The 25,549-nt window shown below is 43.1% G+C and overlaps 1 protein-coding gene across 1 annotated transcript in view; it reads right to left on the bottom strand.

The window, feature by feature from the left end:
• Window positions 1-15,577: 15,577 nt before the first annotated feature.
• Window positions 15,578-25,549, bottom strand: part of LHFPL6 (LHFPL tetraspan subfamily member 6) — a 145,424-nt gene continuing 135,452 nt past the window's right edge. Inside the window, exon 4 of the mRNA XM_074156273.1 lies at window positions 15,578-16,673. Coding sequence (XP_074012374.1) covers window positions 16,555-16,673 — 119 coding nt within the window. The 3' untranslated portion in view covers window positions 15,578-16,554. The remainder of the gene's footprint in view (window positions 16,674-25,549) is intronic.

Below are 25,549 nucleotides of genomic sequence, written 5' to 3'. Positions count from 1 at the left end.
TATGAGGTCTCCCCGGAGCCTTCTCTTCTCCAGGCTGAACAACCCCAGCTCTCTCAGCCTGTCTTCACAGGCGAGGTGCTCCATCCCTCTGATCATCTTCGTGGCCCTTCGCTGGACCCGTTCCAACAGGTCCATGTCCTTCCTGTGTTGAGGACTCCAAAGCCGGACACAGTATTCCAGGTGGGATCTCACGAGCGCAGAGTAGAGGGGTAGAATCACCTCCCACGACCTGCTGGCCACACTTCTCTTGATGCAGCCCAGTATGCGATTGGCTTTCTGGGCTGCCAGCGCACATTGCCAGCTCATGTTGAGCTTCTCATCCACATCCATCTCAACCATTCTCATCCATCCATATATGAGCCCCAAATCCCTCTTAGTCCTCATGAACACATCTCTGAGACACAGGAGTTATATTTCTAGTTTGTAGGTGGAAAAGCTATAGTATGGAGATTAATTCCTAACCATGCAAACAGAGTGAAGAAAAATTAAAACTGCAGAGACTGTGCCAGCCTACCCATCTCTTTGAAGTCCAGAATCCCTGGGCTACCTACTGCCAGGAATCCAAATATCTGTGGTGTTGGTTTAGCTCTCTTTAACCTCCTAAGGATGGCAAATTAATTGGATGTTTCTGAATGGCAATCATCTGTGTCCATTTTATCTCCAAGCTGATACAGAGGCCTCTGTGGCACTTTCCACAGTTCCCTGCTTCACCCAGATTTCGCTCCCCTCTGTTTGCATCGAAAGGCTGGCAGAAAACTCCAAGACAAACTGAAATACCCTCACTGGCTTGCCACGGCTGAAGATCAGCCCGTCCTGGAGGTGGATCCCAGCTGGGGCTGCAGAGCTGCGCTCAGAGGCAGAACACATCCTGCCATGGCCATGCAAACCTAGGCTCCAAAGCACAGTGGAGAGCACGTGGTCCTCTGAGCACAAACCCAAGCGTAATCACAAAAGGAGCTGTCACTGCTTTCTTGGGTGACCGGGGATAGAAAGGAACCAAAAAATGGAGAAACTACAGGAATTGTCCATAAGAGTATTTTAACAACTTGCTCCTCACCCAGCTTCATCAAATTCACGTTGAAGCCGGGGACAGAGACGTGTTTCCCGACAAATGCAGAGAAAATATTCAGAGCACAGCCCGGTGTCCAGCTGGTATATTGGAAATGTTTGACAGACGTCACCATCACATCCTTCTGATTTCATCTTGAGGCCTTGGCAATCTGGTCATTGTCTGAAATGCTGCCTATGTCCTCCAAAAAAGAGACCTTGAAGATGACAGTCCCTACTCCAGCCATTGTTAAAGGCATTTTATTTTTCGGTCCCTTGGACACTATCCCCAGAGCAGACACCAAAAGCTTTCTGTTTCCAGCTACATCCCCACATTCTTTCAGGGCCCTCAACCTACTTCTCTCTCCGCTTCTCCTCACCGGTCCTCTTCCAGTATTTTTCCCTCCTGGATGTCCAGTTTCTGACAGGGAAGAAATACCAGGAGATCCAGTATGACAATGAAACTCTGCTGACCAGGAAGCTCTCACCTCAACAGCAGCACAGAAAATGTTCAGGAAAACATCCACAAATCCATTGCAGGCACTCTGGGTCACACTGGAGGCATAGCATTCATTCTTCACCAAGATGGTATGTCGGCTCTGAGCCTTACCAGACCCAGAGGCAAAGAAACATGATCAACAATGATAAAATAGACTTAATTAAACATATCAGCTGAGGGTTGATCAGAATGACTTGTCTTCACTTGGGAGCCAGTCACCAGGAGCCAGAACTCCATGGACCTGTCTCTTACACTTCTTTTTTCTCCTATGTGAATATAAACATGTCTATAACATTCAGCAATAAAGTTTTGCTCTGTTTGAAACCTGGCTAGACCAGACATGGGAAATAGTTGCCAGCGACACCTGAATTGCAGGGAATTCTGAGCGAAAACATGATCCGAGAAAGAGCTGACAGTGGATGGAGGGAAAGGCGAAGAATCCCAATCCTTGCTATTTGCTGGCAGCTGAAAAGGAAGCAGACGTCTTCATAAAACAGCTTTCCCCCTCCTGGGCTGACACAGTGCTGTCGGATCCAAAGGGCACAAACGCCAACTGTGCTGCCTGACATGCTTCAGCAGGGAGAAATGTTGCAGCCTGCGTTTGGCAGGGTGATTTTGCTGTCAGAGAATTTCATAGCCTTGGGGTGCAATTACCAAAAGCTCTGGCGCCTGCCGTGTTCAATCTGTGTTTAGGTAGAGTCGATAGGAGGGTACCCAAAGGGTACCCAGCGAGAAGCAGGAGGGCAGGATGGTGAGAGCACGTGGCGACCATCCTGCCACACGCAGGGGGAGTAAAGCCAGCAGCGGGATGTGGACATGGTGCGGGGGCCGTGGAGCAGGGGAAGCCATGGGTCAGGTTTGGCCCAGGTGGTTGCTAAGCCTCAACAGCTGCACGCAGGGCTGGGAGAGAGGGGGGCTCAACAACAAACAAATGTGAAAAGGCCAGCCTGAAGGTAAAGGAGGAACGGGGAGCAGAACAGGGGCTGGCAACCTTCCAAGGGAAGGGGGTTTAATCTGGGGCTTTTGTTTTATTCGAGGGGCTTTGATCCTCTGGTGGGAAACAGATAAGGGGACCGCAAGGTTTCCCACGGGTGCTATGCACGCAGGGCGAGTTTTCAGCCCCCAGCTGGGCTTGGCAGGCTCGGTCCTTGCTGCCCACCAACAGAATGAAGAGGCTGGAGCTGTGCTTGCCCTAAACTGGGATATCACTGGCTTGTAATCACAACACGAGGCTTGTCAAACTGTCTCTATTTTAAGTTGGTCAGATATAGCTGATCCACTCAGGCCCTATCAGCTACCTTGGCCTTTTTCAGGTGTAAGAAATCCCAGGAAGACATGAAGACGCTGCATTTCACTTTGCTGTAAAGCTAGAATGAGACATGGTTTTCTTTTACACCCTGCAACAGAGCCTCAGGATAAAGCTATTTCCACTCTGTCCTGTGTTCAAGTTCTCAGTTCCACTGTGCACAATCCTAGGCTCATTTGAAAGCACTCAGCGAATAACATATTAGAATATGTGTCAGATACTTTTTAATCTGAGTGTCTGGAATATGTATGCAAAATCAAAATGAAAAAAAAAAATCATGTCATTCAGTACGCTTGCTTATGAAACCTCAGTAGAATGTTTTTCTCTGCAGTCTATGCATAGAAAAAACATAGGAACAGCTGACAATCTTTTTTTTAGACTTCCTTTAACTGAAAAAATCCGGCACTGATAAGTGATGTTACTAAATATAAAAGCGGATCTCTACAGTGGCCACATTAACAGATTGCTAAGTATTATGAGGCAAAAGTGTCTGTGCAGAGCTGCAAAGAGCAGAAGATAATGAAAACTTTGGAATCAGATAGAGATGACCAGCGGGACAATGAGTCAGTAGTCACAGTACATGGGGCCAGAGCCAGCACAATCTGGAGGAACCAAAACAAACACTGCAGTATTTTTGGAAGGGGAAGGCTGGCAAGCATAGCTTTACCTGGGCAAGATGAAATGCAGCAGATGGGAAGATCCTGAGGGGGAGAGAAACTCAAAGGTGGGAAATTAAGCCTCATGGTCTTTGGCAGTCAACCAGGAAGTTGAGAAAACTCAATTGAAATGGTGCGACAACAGCAGCAGCTTACACACACACACACACACACCCCCACACACTCTGAAGTCGTGCCCCGAGCTGATGTGGCAGTGCGCAGGCACGCAAGGGACCAGACTCAACAGACCAGTAGCCGTGTGTTGCTCACAGAACTTGCTGGCAGCTGTGGCAGGCAGCCATCCCTCTCCTCCTCAGCGCTGCAAAGCTTCTCCCTACATGGAGCTCTGCTCACTGTGATACAATGAGAAAGTCAGAGTCCAAAAATGACAGACTTGTGAGAGAGACTTTTGTTTTTTCCAAGACTTAAACTATTCACCCAGCTTGTCAGGAATTAGGCAGAGTAATCCTTGCACAGCTGAGTGGTTGCTTGTAGGGCAAAGCTGTTTCTTTAGAGGGACCAGTTTTGACTTACAGCTTCTGGAAAGGATGGAAGTGGGTGAATGGCTATTTCTGCTAATGGCCATTGTCTCAACTTGCTTCCTCAGTAAAGATAGGCTGAGATGTACCTTGACAGCTAACCTCTGTTGAGAATGGGGAGGGGAGAGTTACAGAACTGGGGGAGCCATGAGAGTTCAGGGATATGCAAAACATAAATGAGCATGGAATGTACCTCAGTCAGATACCCAAAACCACGGACCTGGGAAAGGAAGATGAGCAGAGCAGCATCCACTGCACCCTGGGGGACATCCAAAGCATCCAAGGAGAGTCATCTTTGAGAAATGGCAATGGTGATTAAAGCAAACAGTTACCAGTCACCAGGATGGACGCCCTGCTCCTCTGCATCCACTTTGCATCAGTTTCCTCCCCTTGCTATGAGTTGAGGGCAAGGAATTCAGTCAAAATTATTGTGGAGAGTAAATCGAGAAGTGGGTAGAACAAACTGACTGAAGGAAGGAAAGCTATTAACATGCAAATCAAAGTAGATAAGTCAGGGGGCAAGGGGAATCTGAGTTTAATTCATTTAATAGAACAGAGATGTGAGGACCAGATCTGACAAGAATTTTAACAGAGGGATAATGTCTATGTGAGTATTATATGTGTTTGTGATCTTCAAAATGGCAACAGGGGATGGTGAAAGAATATATATCCTTGAGGGCTATAACATTTGCTAAAATGACTTTTCTCGACGCTTCTGAGTGCCCGCTCCTGCCCACACACACACTCTGCCAGCCCATCCAGCACCCCGGTTCACATCATTGGAAAATTACCCAGCAGATTTTTTAGGAGGAAGGTTTACTGTAACTACTTCCACTTAAGAGCACTTAGGCTGCATTTATTTGCAAAGTAGTGTTGACTTCCTGATTTTTATGTGAAAGAGTTTTTATTTCAAAGGTAAGCCATAAAACTAGATTCCCCAGTCTCTCTTCTCAGCAGCCCAAGCACTACAGCACTCCAAATCTGTCATAGACAGAGGTGGGGAAATTTTTCCTGAAAACCTGTTGTTTAAATATTGGCAGCACAAGGCTGTTTTAACATCACTGATTCCAAACAAAAGGAGACACAGACATGAGAAGATTAAAAGACTAAAAACAGAATCGTATTTTGATTTCCCAGAAAATACAAGATATGCAAGAGTTGTGTTTGCGGAGGATTGGAAGGATAAGGATTCACTGAACTGGGAGCAGCTGTCATAGCAACCACATCCAGGCAGAGAACTGGTGTCAAGTCAGATGTCACCTGGAAGGAAATTTCCCTGCTCAGACGAACACTGTTCTAGAAGGAAAGCTTTGGAAGCTGGTGGCTGAGGCACCTTCATAAAACCTTGAAGATGAAGATGCACCAGAAGACAGTAATTGGAAGAGCAATCATTTGAGAAGGAAACCTGGCTCACAGACCAAAGGCTCTGCCTTTGGCTAGCACAGGCAGCTCTTGGCAAGACAACATGGATGTCCACCTCATTTTCCCTATTTCTCAAATGCTGTCTTTGCAAAGTCCATTGAGACCTGACAATGGAAAATTGCTATATATGCTGACGTGAGAACCAGGAAAGATGTTCAAGCTTCATTAATGACTTCTGGTTTTCTAGAAGTTGTATACACAGATTCAGCGGGCTCCTTTGCATTACAGGATGGCTTTTGCACAGTCCCACAGCATAGTGATGTTAAGAGCTGCTCAGCAGTGACTGCAAAGTAGGTTGCCTGCTGCGCATCCTCTGTTCTCTGTTTAATGGTGCAGGCGTTTCTAGAGCCTCAGCAGAGCTGCTTTCAGCTCTGCAAGCTCTGGCTAAGAACTTACTCTGGGCTAAGTAAGACAGAAGGAAAGCCATGTGCTGGACACCACTCCCCAGCACCCATCTGCACCAAACCCACCAGAGTCCTATGCCCTGGGAGAGAGCGGGGTGGAGGCTGGGTGGCTCTGAGGACACCTGCTGTAGTGAAGCTTTCCTCATGGCATGAGAGGCTGGCATCGTGCTCACCAAGTGGGTGACAGCACCCTCTGGGCACCCCCTGGTGACCCTGGGAACAAAACCAGCCCCAAATCAGCCTGCCTCTCCTGCTCCAGCCATGTGAGATCTCACGTTTGTGTGTGCTGCCCTGGCTGGGCTTGCTGTGGTGGGTAGATCCTGACACTACTGTGGGTTGTATTAGCCCGTGCTCACAGATTCACTTCCAATTTGCATGCTTTGACCCTCTTGCAGTGCCAAACAAGAAATACATATCTGAAGGGTGCTTTGTCCCAGCTAGTTTATCTCACTTCTGAGAGTGCACATGCCCAAGGCCGTGAGTCACTGTTCAGAGACTGACTTTAGTTCATTTACTGACTTTAATTTAGCATAGCTGAGTTTATAAGATATATTATTATGAGAAATCTGGTTGCTTTGCTTTAAGTTCAGCCTTTTCACATTGAGAACAAAAATGTTGTCATTGTGCTGAACTGTAGGACGCTAAGAATAAGTGGGTACTTTGTCACCAGCAGTAACACTGTGGAAGGCAGTCCAATTTTCTTCTTGCCTCCCTCAGGTTGCTCCTCCATTGCTAAAGCTCCCCCAGTGTGTCCCTTCATCATGTTCTGCTATTTTTAGATGCCACTTCTCCACAGGCAGTTGATCCACAAATCAAACAAAGCTATGGAGTCTCCCAGTGTTATGGAGATTTTCAGAGCTTTAGTCCTGAACTGAGATCAGACAACAGTTGAGAATTCCTTGACTTTTTTCATTAGGCAAGGCTCACAAGACAGAGCCCATGCTGTGCCCATAATCCAAAGCCTCCTTAAGAAACCTGAAGTTCTGTCAGGTTCCAGAAAAGAAACATCCTCAGACCTATGGAATAATAATACAATGGGGCCCATCATCCTAAAGCCAGCTCTCGTATTCTTGCAGGAAATGTAGGTTTTTACTGGATTCTGGTTTTAATATTGGTAAAGTCAACAGTTAGATTCTTGAAATGCAGTGGCATGTTTAACATGTTTGCAGCAATTTTCTCTTTCCCATGTATTAATTTTTGATAAAGCTCTGTACTAATAAGAAGCCAAGAGTTGCAGTGGAACTCTGACAAAGTGGGAAAGTCATTATGATACCCTTCAGCTACTTGAGGTGACATTGTTTTCCTACAAAACAAATTGCTTATCACAGACTCCATTACTCAGAAGATAATAAACAGTTTCCAAAATGCATGCCTCTTAGGCACTAAAAGGATCTTCAGGACGTTTGTCAGCCTCACTTGATTTTTTGGGGGGAGCCTTTTTTTATGCAAATAAGTCTGACTTCATGGAATATATTGAGTAACATAGATGTGTTTCTTCTTCTTTTTTAACCCATCAAGAAAGCATAGGTGGCTGTAGATACTGGTGTGGATTCAGACAATTGAATCAGTAAGGAGATTGGTGAGGGATAAACAGCTGCGAAGGTAAGTAGACTAGAAATCAATAGTGATAATACGGAAAATATCACCTCCTTATTTGGAGGATGACCTCTTTTTGCTGTGTCCTGGAGATCGCCTGGTACTCGGGGCAGTTAGGGTGGCAGTCAGGGTCTGAGTCTATCGCCTTAGCAGCTTAGCTGCTGGCTCTGTCAGAAATGCTGTCCAAGATGTGCAGAAAAGTTCTCAATCACCTCTTTTTATTTACTCATCTCACACATGCCATGGTTCAATGGTCTACAGTCATCAGGTGCCAGGGACTTTGCCTCTCTTCAAGGCCGTGATGTAAAGGAGAAAAAAGATTTCTAATTTACCACTGCTCCTGAGATCTCTCCCCATCCACAGTGTTTCAGTTGGTTAAAGCATCATCATCACGAGCTGAATTGGGAGCAATATCTGTGTTATCTAAAACACTGGGCAGCTTAAAGCCATCTGCCCCAGAAGCTGGGTTGTGAATTGCTGTATATCTTGAGCTGTATATCTTGTATATCATTTAAGGACTGTCAGTGCCTTCACTCTGCATTGCTATGAAAGGAAATAAATGTTCAGATTGACTGAAATGGCTCCAAGCGGCTACGAACATTTTATAATTGTGCTGAAGGCAGCTCTGAATGGTCCTGCTGTCTTAGTGGCAATGAAAAAGGAACAGCGTGCTTTGCTGCTAAGTACATTTACTTCTTGACTGTTGAAATCATCTGTCTGAATGAGGCTCAGGCAGCAATGTTTCCTAATTATGAGGGCCAGTGAAGTACCCTGCACTGAGTGCTGCATTCATGGGAGTTTTACTGTGGTTCCCAAAGGAAACTGCATATGAATTAGACGGCTGGCTGAGGCTTTTGTGAAAAGCATTTGCGTATTTCAAAAATACAGCCCTCAAATATCCATGCATGGAGCAAGAATATTTGCACCAGTGGATACAGTGGCTTCCACCAGGAAGAGCAATGTCTTCTAGGAGTAGAATTAGGGCAGGAGAGAAGAAGGGAGAAGTGTGAGGCTTAATAAACATTTAATTAGACCTCAATATTGCTAATATTGGATTGGCTGGAGACAAAACCAGCTCCATTGCCTGAAACAGAAGTTGTTGAAAATCTGAGCAGCAACCATTTTATGCTTATATACATGAGCCTTCTGATGCAGTGTTGGGAATTTCAATACCAATTATTTTCATTCAGATGTGTTATTAATAATGCTTTAAAAAAAGTTTTCAGCTTCTCTTACTCGCAGACCCCTATCATTTTTTCAGCAGTTTCTGTCTAGTCATCTGTTAGGTCTCTCTGATTGCTTGTTTAAGAGCTGCAAGTCAAGCATAGCTACACTGCAGACCGCAGGTCACACAAAATCAGCTCCTGAAAAGGTATGCTTCAGTGATCTGACACCATTAGCTAAAATCTCTTTCAGATTCCCCTTGAGAGATAGACTGGCCCAGAAATCTGCCCTATAATTCACATTACTTGATGTTAACAGTATGCGCAGGCATAACAACATACATGAGGAGCCATGAAACTGCTCAACAGTATGTGACAAAACCTGAGTCGCTCTTCCTAGGGAGATGAACACCACTTCTACACGTTAACAATAAATGCAGCTTGCTTAATATTTCATTCCAGATCGAAACGTTTAATGTGATTTCTCTTTGAAATGTCACTGCACGTCTGGGCATGGCTGGCTTTATTTTCAACATGCTAGTGCCCTGTAAAAAGGTAACCTCTTCCCCCTTACCACAGACAGGTCTGTCACCTGTGGTGTGACTTCTCCTGGTATTGTTGCCCCCAGGACCTGAAAAAAAAAGAAAAAGAAAATGCCTTAGTGATGACTATTGCTACATTAATGTTGTTGGTCTGCAAGACATCCCACGATGTAATAAGAACTTTGGAAATGAAACACTTACTTTACTGCAGTGTACTATGGCATCTTTTGCTAATGGATTATCCTGAAACCAGGTACTCTGATCCGTTGGTGAGAAACAGCTTGAAACTTTCCAGAAGTGACGGTCATGCTTGGCAGTAGCCAGTTGCAGCAAAAGGCTAGCAAGTGTGATGTGGAGAAGGGCAGCAGATACCCCACTCACGGCAGGCTTTTGAGGAGAGGCAGGGTCAGGTGCTTCCTGGGGTGGCTGTAAGGTGCACAGATGTGCAGGAGCAGGGTGAAACAGCTTCTGTGCAAAAAGAGTTCTGATTTTAGCCAGAGAGAGAGGCAAGTGTAGTAATGCACTCAGTCTTTTTTAATTCCTGCATGCACCATAACTAGGTATTAATCCCAGAAGTGTGGAAAACAAATGGTATGTTGACAGCTACTTGAAAACAAATATCTCACACTGTAATTCTTAATATGGCCACTGAGCTTCAGGCAAGAAGTATTTTATCTTTTCAAATGTATTGTCCTAATTATAGCTTGCATTTTAACTGAGATTTCCTGTCTCTATTTCCCTACCTAAAGACACTACCATTCAGTAAAAAAAATCACTACCATTCAGTAAAGTCCTTTACTAACTCTTATTCTTGCTATGGAGTGAATTTATTTTACTTTAGGATAGGACCCAGGATCCCTACTGATAGATTGGGAAATATTTGTCCTAGGCGCTGTACAAACAGAAAGTTTACTGATACTTTTGGAGGTATAACATGAAGGAGAATAACCCAAATGTTTCATATGGAGAATTACTGAGCCACAGTGAGTGATAGATGCGGAGCATCTACTACCACCCTGTAGTGGGGTCCTCAGTAAATCCCCCAGTATATGGCCATGTCTCTACTTTCTGTTCTTTGTCCTTTCCATTTGGCAGTAGAAAGAGTCCCTTTGGACCCTTCCAGCTTGGTAATATCAGCTAAGAACTGCAGCCTTACATCATATAACAGATTTTACTTTATATCCTTTGAAACATTCATTATGTTAGTTAATCCACTTTTCATTTTCTTCCTCTGGAACAGGCAAGATAAGGACGCACAGCTGGCTTGCTTCACAAAAAAAGGTGCTCTATTATCCAAATCTGGCTGCTTGTTTGTCTGCAAAATCAATACAAAAATTATTTTTTAAAAAAAGTTTCTGATCTTTGAAGACGTAGCTCCTAAATAAATAGTATTTGCCAATATTATGTGCCACATAGATTTTGCATTTGTAGGACCTTGTTTTAGTTAATTCTTACATGACAAGGAATATTTAGCTAAATACAAAACCAAGAAAGATATAGGGATGTTTTTGTTTATCAAATGCATGTGTGCGTGTGTCTATTTTTTCCATAGGAAAGAAAGATGGACAGTTTACTGGAACATAATACAGAGCCAGATATAGAATAGTTATGGCATTTTGCCCATTGAATCTGTGCCTGAGTTAAACCAGTGGACTTTTTGCCATTGGCTCCTATCGTTTTTGGATCAGGGTCATGGAGATTGGACCCAGTCCACTGAAGTGACTGGAATCCTTAATAGAAAACAAAGTATTCACATGAACTGCTTCCTTTCCCTTTAGTAGTGACCATGCTTTCAAAAGGCCAAGGTTTTGAAAAGCGGTCACATCTGGCAGATGGGTTTAGAGAACAGGATAAAATTATTGGGCTGAGGGGCAGAGGAATGTGTAGAAAACCACCCACTCGGTAGTCTTGTGGAGGAAGTCGCTGTCCATTGCTTGACGAAACACTCAATTCTTTGGTGATGAGCTGGAGCAAAGGTGCTTCACAGCATGACTGTCTACACCACCCCAAAACCTTTATTTATTAAGTATACTTAAATACTGATTTTGCTGGTTGGTGTAAAGAGAGGCAAAGTTACCTGTAGCTCCTGGAGAATGAAAAGAAGGTGCAGACGTTCATGTATGCAGAGCAGGGCTGCATGCAGTTTTCAAAAGCACATGGAGCACATGGAGAAACTTGGCCACTGCTGTTGTCTTTACCCTCTACTGCTGGGGCTGAGGCTTGGTGCAGGGGTCTCACACACAGCAGGAGCTGTACACAAGCATTTCCCTCTGCCTCAGGTGGGACTGCCTCTGAAGGGGGACATGCAAGATGGGAGCACTCTGTCTTTAATGTGGGAGCTCAGGCAATGACCTCCATACATGCCCTGTAAGAAAAATATCTGGAAAACTACCTGAGTGGTTACAGACTCACAGACTCACTCTTTGGGCTGCTGCTTTCAGTGATGCTCAGTATGGCCCGCAGTGCTGGTTGAGGAGATATTTGAGGACCACAAGAAATCCCTGTGTGATGGAGGGTGCTTAAAGCAGAGTAGCATATAATTTATCTGCTCTTAGGCAGCCAGGAAAGCAGGCAACAATGCACTGGGCCCTGATGATGTAGATATGTATAATGAAGCTGTGCCATATGTTCCTTTCAGATTATCATTTTCCTTATGATTGCTTAATTTAATATGCTTGGCATAACATAGAATATCCCTAACACACTGGTATTGCTAGCAGATACTTCTAGCAGACTGAAAGATCATAAAATTGTTCATGAAAGGAGTCAGAGTTTGTCTTCGCTCAGCTAAAATATCCATATAAATGTCAATGAACATTCTGTTTCTTGGTAAGGAACATGAAAAAAGGCCACCTATTTATGTTTAGCCTGATAGCCATCCTCCCTGCCCCTAAGAGACCTGAACTTGAAGCTGTTTCAAATTTTTCCTCATTTTCTCTGATACATCATTATTTAAATAATAATAATAAAAACACTTAATACTTACTCAAAAGCATATATTTAAAATCCTGTCTGCTTAAGGGATTACACTAAAATGTCACTTCTAAAAAAAGACATATCTAATTTCACCATTGTCTCTCTGAAAGGTTAAGTATGTAGAGTAGAATTAGTGCTTATGTTGATGTACAGATTAACTGTCTTGTCATTCAGTTTGATATTTTTCATAGACTATTTCAAACTCTAGAATGACAGATAAATTGCAGTTGCAACTGATTTATGAATTTTCTATCAAGAAAAAGGAAAAGGAGGGGTTAAACCACCTCAGGAGCTATCTAACTCTCATTTCAAAACAATTTTAAAGGTTTGGGTTTTTTCACAGAAAAATATTTGTATTTTGGGGAGCGGGCAAACTCTACAGCATGTAGTGAAAATTTGATTCATCCGTTAATATGTAAGTCTTGAAAAGTAATTGCTTTTTTTTTTTCACAGAAAGATCATAGTGCCCTCTCAAATTCCAGACAGGGCCTTCACATGCCTCATATTTATGCAGGAAATCTTGTCCCTGACTTAATGCTTGAATGACAGCATTTACATTATATCTTTCAGGAAATACAGTGTTAGTGCTCAGGACAAGAGCCTTGGCACTGCACACCATGCTGCATGGATGAAGAACATCCTCAGCTCTCTAGGGCTTGGGTGGGAGAATTTCCAACTCAAAATGTGTTCTTCTGAAGTCATTCCCAAAGATCAAACTTTTATCTAAATAGAGGGTTGCACTAAATTCTTCCACCTCCACTTGCCTCACTCAAATTTGCATATAAAGTAAATTCCCAACTTCCAGAGCTCAATTTTTTTCCTACCTTTCATATCTCTAGATTTGTTGATGGCCGTTTTTTTCTGCTATTTAGCCATACAAAACAAAAACTAAGCACACAAAGGCAACAGGATCCCAACACTTTATTTCCAGTAGTAGCTCCATATGCCCTCATTTCAGTGACTGGCAGCAGTCAGCATGCATTGATCAAGACCAAACTGTGCCTGACCCACCTGGTAGCCTTCCACAGTAAAACTTGTCATTTGCGTGGATTATAGCAAGGCTTTTGACACAGGCTGCCACAGTTTTTTTATACCCAGACTGGGACATTATGGTCTGGATGGGTAAAAGCCCGGTTGGACGATGAGGGTCACGGTTCCTGGTCAGACCCTACCTGGATGCTTATGGTAAGTGTGGTATCACAGGTCTGTCCTGGAATCTGTCCTTTTTAATGGCTTTATCAGTGACTTGGAAGAGGTGGAGGAGTGTTCTCTCATTAAGTCTGCAGATGACACCAGGTTCAATGTCTTGAAGGGTAGGGCTGCCATTTAGAGGGACTGAGACAGGCTGGAGGAAGGGGATGACAGGAACCTTGTGAGATTCAAAAGGACAAATGTCAATTCTGCACCTGTGAAGGAAAAAGCCCCCGCAGTGACGTAGGCTTAAATAGTTTTAAAATAGAGGTTGATAAATTTAAGAGCAGGATCATGTGATACAATTGCCAGCAATGGCAGGGACAGAATTCAGTGATCTAGGAACTAGTGCAAACTTACGAATTCTGTTTTGACAAATGCAAGGCCGAGCACCTCATCTTCAAAAATAAATAAAACGAAAATTAAACATAGTCAATATTGTAAATATTTCATTGACATTTCATACCGTGAAATTGAAAGCAATTTTTTGCCCAGTTCAAAGTTATTAGAGTTTGTAGCCGTGAGGCTTGACAACCATGATAATAAATGGTATTTATATTCTAGTGCAAAATGGGTATCAGAACCAAAATGCACAAATACGGGCGAAACTAATTAAGCTGTGATTGGTTTATTCATATCACAGCAGCTGAAAGCTGTATGATAAACAGCTATAAAGTAGGTGCAGCATATACCATGGGCTTGATTATTAAAAATTGGCATTTTATTCAATCCCAAATTAAAAAAAGGAGATTGTATACAAATTCAGAGAAAGTCAGTCATGCTATAATTGTATTGCATTGTACCAAAAACTTAATTTTCTTCATGAAGTATTTGCGTAGTTCCAATTTGCCATGATAAATTAGGCCTGAATCTGAGCACACAAAGATCTAAAAAAAAGATCTCCAAAATGTTCTCCATGATGCATAGGCCAGGATATGATCTAGAGAGGGTCAAATTTAGAATACTACTTATAGTTTTATAGCCAAGTCACCTAAGCTTTGTATAGCAAACTGCAGTTTCAGTGGAAGGAAAGGCATGTTTCCACAGCAGCATACTGTACAAAGGCAGAATTTTTCTACTGAGATACCTACCACAGATCTTACTGGAGCTGAATTTGTGGTTATATCTCCTTTGGTTTTAATAAAGCAGCAGTCCACAACCCTAACAGGCACATTCATCCTTACCGTGAGGGTATATGGAGTGTCACTGACCTCCTGCAGCAGGTTTGGGTATGGTCTTGAGCACTCACGAGAAGGGATGAGCCCTGAAACCCGGAAGCAGGAGGGAAGAGCCCCCTGTCCCGCTGCTGCTGGTGCCACTGGAAAAGCGTGCAGGGAGGCAAGATCCCATGGCATGGTTGGTTTCCTTCTCAGCAGATGTACAGTCGGATGTGATAGGGCTATTATGGGCTAACCTGGGAGGGGTAGGGTACAATTTTGTTTTCACTGCACAGCAAAATATAGAGTCAATAAATAGTGCTTAGCCTATAACAAAACTCGATAAAATTCGGTTCAGCGGAATCAGGATTGATGACTGTAAACCGATGCTGCTATTTCCACGTATCTCCAAAAAGCTGCCCAGTGTAATGTACAAAGCAACTAAACGATTTCAGAGTTGCAACAGCCACGAGTGTTATTAATCAGCAGAACCGCAACTGGAACATAGATGGTAACTAAGAAATACATGACGGAAATATATTGGGAAAACAAGAGCAGAAAAACAAATTTGAAAGGGATTAACATCAGTTAACGTTACGATTGAAAATCCCTACAAGTTCCTATGCTCTAAGTTCACAACGTTTTTCTTAAAGAAAATAAAAGATTGCTTTTGAGTTTTGTGTGTACAGTGCCAGTGCCTTGTGCAGGGTATAGGGCCTGGTAGGCATTTGAGCAGTGTCGATGCTATTAAGGAAGTAGGGGCTGATTTCAGCTGTCTAAACAGGGATATGCAGCGCTGCGTGAGATGCTGAGTCCACAGCAGCCAGGCCAGAATGGGGAAGGTCTCCCTCAAGTCCTGCAGAACACCTGACAGCATCAGGCAAAAATGCGGGATATGCTAGAATGCCTCCAGTGGCAACAGATGTCTATCCTCAGGCAATGTAACCAAATCCTAAATGTATGTGTTTTACAGGGAGAAAGGATACAACATGGTTATAAATGTCGTTTTTACTCCTGAGGATTTTTCTAACAGGGGTCTGGGAAAGGAACTTTTTCATCTAGTGACACAACCAGGCATTGCAAATATTGATCAAGGAAAAATTTATTTACAGAGATTTTTCAAATACAAACATAAAATAGCACATATTATATATATATTTTTTACAAAAATGAATATTGAAATAATAAACATGGTACAGCACAATACAACATCAATGAGCTAAATGTAACAGCAACAGAAATCTATGTCTGGAAGAAGTTTCCTGTTAGTCGTACATAACCAACAGAGCTCTACAGTACCGTGAGTGGAATTTCCAATGGACAGAAAATCGTCCATTTACTGCACTTCATAAAAGTACTATAGGAAAAGGCTACATATGCCAAGTAATTATGTTGCATTTTTGTAATAATGCTGAAAACACAGAGGCTTAATAAAAGTTATATAGGGCTGAATAAGCAGTGGCTAAATGTTTGGGAAAGAAAAATGTGTAGAGAATATATAAAATACTGATAAAGTGGCTTATTGGTCCTTTTATTAAGTTTAATGTATCGATTAAAAAGTGTTGCAACACTGAATTTTAAACCACCAGAGAGAAGTTAAAAAAAAAAAAAAAAAAAGGAAAAGAAAGAAGAATCGCACCAAAAAAAGTTTCCTCTCTACTCATTTTGTGCCATGGTCAATACCTGTGCGTGCGTGTGTGCTTTCGGCAGCGCCATGCCGAGGGGCTGCCGGGCGCTACCCCGGCCCCTCACCAACCTCTCAATTCGTTGGTGCACGCAGAATTTCACCATTTGCCAAAGCGGAGTTTTCCTTGCTTATATTTTTTCATGGAGCAGACCATGGGTGGGCTTGGGTGAGAAAGCCTGTCCCTATCCAACCCGGCCAGGTGGCTTTGCACCGCCATTCACCTCCATGCCCTCCCTGGGGCCACCCGCTGTCCCACCCCATGCCTGCTCCAGAGAGAAAGCACTTAAAAATTTCTTGTTCATTGTCATTATCCAGAACACGTCATCAAGCCCCTGGGGCGTCTGGCAGCGCCCGTTCCCCGGGGCCAGCTCAGTAGGGGTACTGCTTCTGCTTCTTGCCCGAGAAGCAGGCCAGCCAGGTGCACACCAGCATGGCCACCGCCGCTCCCCCGCCCGTGCAGTAGTAGGCCCAGCCGATGTGGCAGGTCCCTGCAAGGGAAACAGAGAGACACGGCACAGCGTTAGCTGGGGAAAGAATCATAGACTGGTTTGGGTTGGAAGGGACCTTAAAGATCATCGAGTTCCAACCCCGCTGCCACGGGCAGGGACACCTCCCACTAGACCAGGTTGCTCAAAGCCCCATCCAGCCTGGTCTTGAACACCTCCAGGGATGGGGCATCCACAACTTCTCTGGGCAACATGTTCCAGTGTCTCACCGCCCCCGTAGTGAAAAATTTCTTCCTGATATCTAGTCTAAATCTCCTCTCTTTCAGTGTAAAACTATTATCCCTCATCCTATCACTACACCGTCCTATAAAGAGTCCCTCCCCCACTCTCCTGTAGGCTCCCTTCAGATATTGGAAGGCTGTTATAAGGTCTCCCCGGAGCCTTTTCTTCTTCAGGCTGGACAACCCCAACTCTCTCAGCCTGTCTTCATAGGAGAGGTGCTCCATCCCTCTGATCATCTTCATGGCCCTCCTCTGGACCCGCTCCAACAGGTTGCCACCCACCTTTCTGCCCACCCAGGAAAAAGCACTTTTCTAGGTTTCTGCCCACTTGTACGTCCACCTCAGACAGGGAATGTGGGGTGTAATTCAAGCAATTCGAGAAGCCAAGCTGTTTAAAAGGGTCCTCTGAATTTTCCACATTTTGGGGAATGCCACGGTGGGCCATAAAGTGATTGCTCCCCTTCCAGGCACCACTTTGCCTGCAGCAGAGAAGGAGATCAGCAGCTGAAGCAGGGAGGAAGCCTCCTCACAGAGATCTCCAAAAGCAAGGAGATGGCTGCTGTTACTCCTCAGGATTTCAGCCCTTCTCAAAAGTAATTTTCACCTGGGCTGCATCACCTTGGTCATTTTGATCTTGAGTGCTTGGGACTCATTACAACTGAGGTTCTCCTTCTGTCTCGATCTTGGGTGATATCACCCTGCTTTGAGCAGTGAACGCTCTCAGTAAGGCACAAGCAGCAATACAACACTTCGTTACCACTCTCTGGAAAGAGCAGCAGAAACTATTCCCCCCTCCAGAGAAGGTAACAATTGAGTTTCCATCTAGAAAGACAGAGTTGAAACAGGTGGCATGTCCATACTCTGTCCCAATGGCATCCTTGAGGGCCAGGCTTCTGGTTCAGGCAATTATCAACTCAGCTAATCTTGCCTTATGCACAAGACACACAAGACATCTGTACATCTTAACACGTCCAAAGCATTAGCATGCCTCAAGGCAGACAGCACGTCCATCAACTGTCCGCAGGATGCTGTCAGGCCAGCTTTGTAAGGAGACATTAGTGGGAGGCCACACTTAGGCTCTCGGCCACTCTGAAGATCTCAGGCTGACACCACAGCAGGAAGCATAGTCCTTGTTTCATTTTTTTTCTTCATAACCCTCAAATCTTTTTACTTTAAAAAAATGTCCAGTGAAACAAAGATCCTGACATGACCAGACAACTTGAGGAGCTGCGGCCTTGGCTTGAGCTCATTAGCCTCTCTCCTTAATGTGCTGGAGCAAACAGAGAGATGTACTTGGTTTTGTAATCTAGTTATGCTCTGTAGATCAACACCATTCTTGGCTTCCCTACACAAGACCATGCAGAGAGTCTGACTTGTTAAAGAGAAGACCATCAGAAATGATGTAGAGCCACCAAATGCCTGGCAACATCAATGATGCTGATCCTTGCCTAATTGCACAGCAGTCCCTGGAGAGACCTGCCTCTGGATCATCTATTGATTTGCCTGTGTACACACACTGTCTATAGCTTCTGCCAGGAATTTCAAAACCAGATTTAAGCATACACCAGACATCTTAATACATTAGATTGCTTTGAAAATGACCACGTTTATATCAGGGTGGGGTGTGTTAAAGCATTTTTTATGATAAGATGGACTCCATCTGATACGTCTTTTTAAATTACTAAGTATTCTTAAAACTACTAGAGAAATGTAGTTGCAGCTTGAAAAAGTAAATTATTCTCATCATGATGCTTCTGGGTAGAGAAAATAAGTGTCAAAATGCTACTTTATAAAGAGTTTAAAGATTCAGCTGCTAGCACCGCCCAAATCTGTGACCTAAGTGGAATAGAATGAAGTAAATTCGAACTTTTGCATGGTGATTTCAACTTTTGTGCCTTGGCAGTGGGAAAGGGGGACAGTGTACCTGATACATACTAAGAAGAAATAACTGTTAAATCAGTGTCAGAGATGTGCTCAACAGCTACAACACGCACATTCAGTCTTGACTGAAGACAATAATGTTTATTTCTCCATACCGTGCTCCACTTACCCTAAGGACCACTGCCCTACTTAATGCTCCAAGGCATGGCAGGCAGCCTCTTGATCTAACAAATGCAATGATGTAGTTCACAAGTGTGAGCTGGGTCAAGATGAACAAATGAAAGAATGGGAGAGCGCAGGAGAATGGATGAACGAGCCAGGAGCCTGACCTTAGAGCAATAATAACACAGCAATAAACCTGGCCATTATTTCCAGTCTGTGTCAGGAGCAATGGGAGGTCTCAGATAAAATAGCTTGATCTGTACTGGGATGATGCTGAGCAGAACAGCGTTTCAAGCTATTGTGCTGAAGAAGAGCCTGCAGCAAGGAAGGTGTCTGAGGGTATAGGACTTAGCTATACTTTTCATTGTAAGTATAGGTCATCCCTAGGTCCACAGCTAAGTATAGCTTTATAGCCAGAGAAAGTCCATGTCAAAGGTACCTGTTGCCTACACTGCATAGCCACATGTCAAAATGAAACAATGCTACCGCTTTTCATAATCCTGCATTGTACAAGGAAACAAAATATTTCGGAGTTAATGTTTCTGCTCTGGTGTTCTCATTTTACTACACGTGTGAGCTACCTTAATCCACTGCACCCTAAAGAAAGATTGTTAGTTATCAATAATTGGGTAATTTAGTTGCAGCTTAAATTTTAAAATGACTTCTGCTTCTCTTTGATATTAAACACTCATTTAAAAAGGAACACGAAGCTTTATAAAAAGCAGGCTCATGAGTAATTAAATGTAACACCAAATTAAAAGGAATAAACCTATAGAAATTTTATACATTAGAGAAGATAGACTTTGCTTTCTAGCTTTATATTTTTGTATTATAATAATGGGTACCACAGAAGGACCCTTTGTCATGTTCAAATTTTATTGCACTGACATCAGTGGGACTAGTCATGTATTCAGAGGCAAGCCAATGGTTAAGAGCTTTGCAGAACTGGGGCTTAAATTCAGCCATCAAGTCGAGCAGTCTGCCTTCATGGAGCCCATCCTGTTAAAGAGTAGAAATGCTGCACTGCAGTTTCCCATTTTCTTAATGTCAAGCCTCTAAAATGAGGAGCAAGATCACCTAATATCTTCACAGAATTAAAACAATTAGTGAAACCGTGTCAATTTTCACACACACATAAAGACACAAAAGCTGTTGTTTTCCTTAAGGATGCACAGGAACACATATACAGAGGTAGAAGTGTGCCAGTGTATTGAGGGCGTGGAGATGCGTGCAAGAATGTGTACATGTTCTTGCTCATAAGATGGGCTGGATCTAGTTTCATGCCAAAGTAAATTCCTCAGCAGCTGAAGTACTCTTCCAGCTGATAGAGGTGACATGCATCACAGCAGCTTCCTTCTCTGCACACAACTGGTCTTGCTTTTAAGAAATCAGTCTTTACCTGACAGGTCAGTATCGAGAGAGAAGCTGTGGCTTCAGCATTTTGTTAGTTCTGAATCCTTTTCTTTTTTTTTTTTTTTTTTTTTTGGTAAAGGAGAGCATAAATAATGGGAGCTCTTGGTTGCTTGGTGAAGCAGGACTGTCCAAGTTGGCTCAGGTAAATTTGTAGCCAGGCTTTAAGAACTGTTTTCACATTTGTTTTACTGGGACTGGCAGCAAGAGAGTGTTCAGGATGAACTCTGAAATCATAGAATAACAGACCTTGCAGCTATAGGGCTGGATGGCCATTTTCCAAGCAAATGAAAGAAGGGAAGAGTGGAAACATTGCACTCCTTCCTTTTGTAAAGGGATTAAAAGAAATGGAACGAAATCCAGTCCCTGAGGATAAAGGACAAAAGCAAGGTGAGTGAGGACACTATCAAAAGAAGATTCAGCAGAAAAGAGTCCTACAGAACATAAGACAATATTTGCTAAATTGAAAGAAATCAAAGAATGGGGAAGGGTAGTTTTGCAGTGATGGATGGGCTTATTAAAAACCACTTCCATGTCTTTTCCTGATTTCTAATGTGATGTTCAAGGCCATGCTATGTGTCCCCTAGCTCCCCCCATCCTCTTCAATATATAAAGCAAATAAAGATTAAGACAAATTTGGGAGTGAGTGAAATTTGGCAACATAAAATCTGCAGATACTTGATCTACTGTGGAGCTGTGCCAGGATACAGCTGCTGAAACATAATTTTACCAGGATTTCTACTCATGGTATCTTATAAATAATTATCACATATAGTTATCAAGGTCCTGGAAATAACATATGATTTTCATCTAAAATAACCAATAATTGACACTTATGAAAAATTATCCAGAGTATGAAAGTGTCTTGGATGCGAACCTGTTAAATGCAAGACAGTATCTTAAATATTTGTACCTTCTTTACTGTTAATGTCAAGACTATCCTGGGCTTGCAGCCTGGAGTATTTGGCAACCTCTAATCATTTAACCTTAAGTACAGCCTATTTTCCAAGATGAAGGAAAAAAAGGGTTTTAGAATTAGCTGAAGAATACAAATGATATATCTTCAAAAATAAAAACTACAATTCCCACTTGCAAAAAGTTGTGCAGGAACTCTAATGAACAGCTTCACATGAGAGCCCAGTACTACAGGGAATGTGAATTCATGTAATCAATCAGGGTGTTGGAAAAGTAATCAGAGAAAAAAGTAAGGAGTGTGATGTTAAGGGATATACAGGGATTTGGAGATATGAAAGCCACAAATTAATGTAAAAGATAATCAGCTAATTAATAAGAAGGCACAATTATTTTGAAACAAAGCCAAGATAAATTAAATAGCTGAAGACTTTTTTTCTTAACATAGTTACAATGAAAAGCCGTCATGTGAAATCAGCTACAAAGCGGGAAAAGAAGTTAAAACTTGGAATGCATCCAGAAAGGATTAAAGTAGTTATGTGAAACAAAGAAAGAACACTATATGAGGTAAAACTGCAGCCAAACAAATTGCTTGATACAAAATAATGAATTTAGTGAAGTTGGTTTCTTTGTCTGTTGCATGGATATGACTTTCTCAATGCCTTTCTCTTTTTTAAAAATATGTGATTCCTTATGCATGCAGAGATCAAGCTATTTTGGTTACTTATAATTGGTCAAAGAAATTGTATGGGTATTTTGGTCTGTAATTAAATGCATAAAATATCATAAAGTTCAGAAGTGTAAAAAAAGTGTAAAGAGACGCATCAACTTGAAATTGTTCAGTTCTGCTGTAAGCAGACATCCACTCGTATGACCAAATCCTCCTTTCTTTGGAGGATCACATAATTTCATTTAATCAAACCTCAAATTTACTGTAGGTGTACATTTACCATGGAACAGCGAAGGAGAAACCAATACCTTGTGTCAATTACAATACTCAAATTCCCAAGAGCAAATAGCTTATGTCCTGCTAATGAGGACCTCTCCTAGCCTCCTGGAGGAAGTCAGCAGAAAGCTCACCTATTGCAGGAAGGTTAATTAATTGCACCTCTCTTTGGACATTCACAGTGCAGAGACTCACACTGGACTAGTCCCTCAGACTCCCTCTGGAGACAAAAAGGAGAAAAAGTCACTTATATAAGTGTATTGCATTTCATCTTAAGGTAGATGTGTAAAGTGCAACAGGTGAGCCCTGCTCTAGTAGCACCTATTTTTCTCCATTTAACCAGGAAGGGATTCCAAACAACTAGTTTACCTTTTCAAGTAATAAAGAGCACCAGGTACTACGTTTCAAATGGTCTGAGTTGCTTTCTGGCTGCTGCTGCTGCTGCATGTCTCCATTGACTGCAGAGGATCCTTGCATAACTGTGTTCTAACTCTGGCAACAACATAAGTGCCGTATGTTGGACAGAATATATGGGGACCTTGATATAGTCTCCAAAGGCTTACAAAGATTTAAGAATGGAAGTTATCCAGGTAGCACTAAAGAGGAAATGTTTCTTGATGAAACACTTTCTTTACTAGCACGTTGGCTGACTCATTCATTTATCTAAGAACTCGGCAGCTGCAGCTCAGGTACGCTCGTAAAGATTGCGCTGAGCCCCAGTCAAAAACCTGTACTAGTAAAATCTCTGAGCTCTTTGCAGAGGATCTGAGAACCAAAAAAACCCTGCTTTTGTCAGATAAATTGCTCATAGAAAAATACAACTTTGAAGTCCTTGCCTTTAATAGGATTCTAATAAGTTGTCCTACCCTCTAAATCCTTTTCTTGATCGTTTTGGCACTGTATGTCAACACTCAGCCAGATGCTGAAATGATGCCACCTAAGGCCAATTAACTAGTTGACAAAGCCTTTTTTATATTCGCTGCTTTCTGTGAGGTTTTTATGTTGTTGTTTTAGTAACTGCAGTGTTTGCTTTTAAAGTGCTTTAAAGATCATTTACTGTAATATTTCTCCAGCAAAAGTAATTATCAAGTCAACAGTCCTCTTTAAGATATTCCAGGCCCTCTAAAAGTGGCAGAGGGGAACCTTAATAATTATGATCTTTGGAAACAAATATCCCTCAAAAGAGAAGTTTCTGAGAGCTTTTGAGCGCAATTCAGCTGCTTGTTTAGTTCAGGATGGAAGCCAGCCTTTTTAGTTGATTCTATGATTAAGTTGCTCTCCAGGCAGCCAGTTAGGCCAGGAAAGCCCTTTCACAGTGGTTCACTGATGGATGGACCACCAGAGAGCTCAAGCAAAGGTGTGCATTTGGAGCCATCTGTTTTGGTTGCTGCTGCAGCTCGGCCCCCAAGACCCAGGATGTCTCTGTGTGTGACAAGTAGTGATATAGCGTGACAGCCAGAGAACACGAAACAACTGGAGAGGATCTAGGAGGATCTGCAGAAGAAATGGGCAGGGGGGACAGGACAGGACACACTATTCCCAGCCTCGCAAGAATGGCATGAACTCAAACAAGCACAGAATGTACTTCAGGCAGGCAGGGCACGGTGTGCCGACGGTATTTGAACCAACAATGTGCCCTTGTGGCCAAGAAGGCCAATGGCATCCTGGGGTGCATGAGGAAGAGTGTGACCAGCAGGTCAAGGGAGGTTATCCTCCCCCTCTACTCTGCCCCATCTGGAGTACTGTGTCCAGTTCTGTGCTCCCCGGTTCAAGAAGGATAGGCAACTGCTGGAGACAGTATAGCAGAGGACCACAAAGGTGATTAGGGTCCTGGAGCATCTCTCTTATGAGGAGAGGCTGAGGGACTTGGGTCTTTTTAGTCTAGAGAAGAGAAGACTGAGGGGGGATCTGATCAACACCTATAAATACTTAAAGGGAGGGGGTCAAGAGGATGGGACCAGTCTTTTTCCAGTGGTGCCCAGGGATAGGACAAGAGGAAATGGGCACAAACTTGAATATAAGAAGTTCCATCTAAACATGAGGAGGAACTTCTTTACTTTGAGGGTGGCAGAGCACTGGAATAGGCTGCCCAGAGAGGTGGTGGAGTCTCCATCTCTGGAGACATTCAAAACCCACCTGGATACATTCCTGTGCAACCTGCTCTAGGCGGACTTGCTTTGGCAGGGGGGTTGGACTAGATGATCTCCAGAGGTCCCTTCCAACCCCATATCATTCTGCGATTCTATGGTTCTGTGACAGCTGCACCTGAGCCATACAAACCCTTGCTGCCAGACCTGTGATTTTCACCGCCTTTACTGGCAAAGAAACTCAAAGATGAGCCCTGAAGGTAGTTACATACAACAAACACCAAGCCATGTTTGTGGGATGCTTCTTAGCACAACCCAGGAGAATAAAAAAGTAGGTCCTAGGTAGGAAATATATGACATATAAAGTAATCTCTCACAAAAAGGGGTAGGACATAAAAAATTCTAGAGCATTGATCATCCAGACCAAGCCCTGACTGCCAAAATACACCGTATTTCCTCAAAAGAAGACAAATGTTTTTTCCAAGTAACTTAAAAATTTGAGTTTATCTTAAATTTAGTGTCTTCATTTTGGGGAGGGATTCTTTATCAGGGAGTGTAACGATAGGACGAGGGGTAACAGTTTTACACTGAAAGAGGGGAGATTTAGGTAAGATATCAGGAAGACATTCTTTAGTGTGAGGGTGGTGAGGCACTGGAACAGGTTGCCCAGGGAAGCTGTCGATGCCCCATCCCTGGAAGTGTTCAAGACCAGGCTGGGTGGGGCTTTGTGCAACCTGGGTTAGTGGGAGGTGTCCCTGCCCATGGCAGGGGGGTTGGAACTCGATGATCCCTTCCAACCCAAACCATTCTATGATTCTTTCAGGCTAACAAGGTAAGTGCATAGTACCATTTCATACATCTGGTGGCAGGGAAGTAGCAGCTGGAGGCCACATGAAATTTCCTATGGCACCTACAATGGCACGAGTCATTTACATTTAGATAAGTGAATCATACTCTAGATAACCATTTTGCTGTTTGGGCTCTTAGGTATTGGTCTTGCAGTGCTGTTTCACCAGGTGCCAACTGAGGCTCAATTTTGTGAGTCAAACTGAGTGAACCCTGTCCTCTCTGGGACCTTCTGTGGGATTTAGCAGCCTCTGCACCCATCACAACAGAAATGAGAATGCGATGACTGAGCAGTTCTCTGCATGCACATCTAGAGGAATCAGTGGCCTAAAATGAAGTCTCATATTCATTTTAGATGTTCAAAACAAATACTAATGAATTCACATGTGTACA

This window comes from Numenius arquata, chromosome 1 (assembly GCF_964106895.1).
Source record: "Numenius arquata chromosome 1, bNumArq3.hap1.1, whole genome shotgun sequence".
NCBI classification, from domain to species: domain Eukaryota; kingdom Metazoa; phylum Chordata; class Aves; order Charadriiformes; family Scolopacidae; genus Numenius; species Numenius arquata.
The sequence above is the reverse complement of the archived record's forward strand: the minus strand, read 5'-3'. Positions and strand labels throughout refer to the sequence as shown.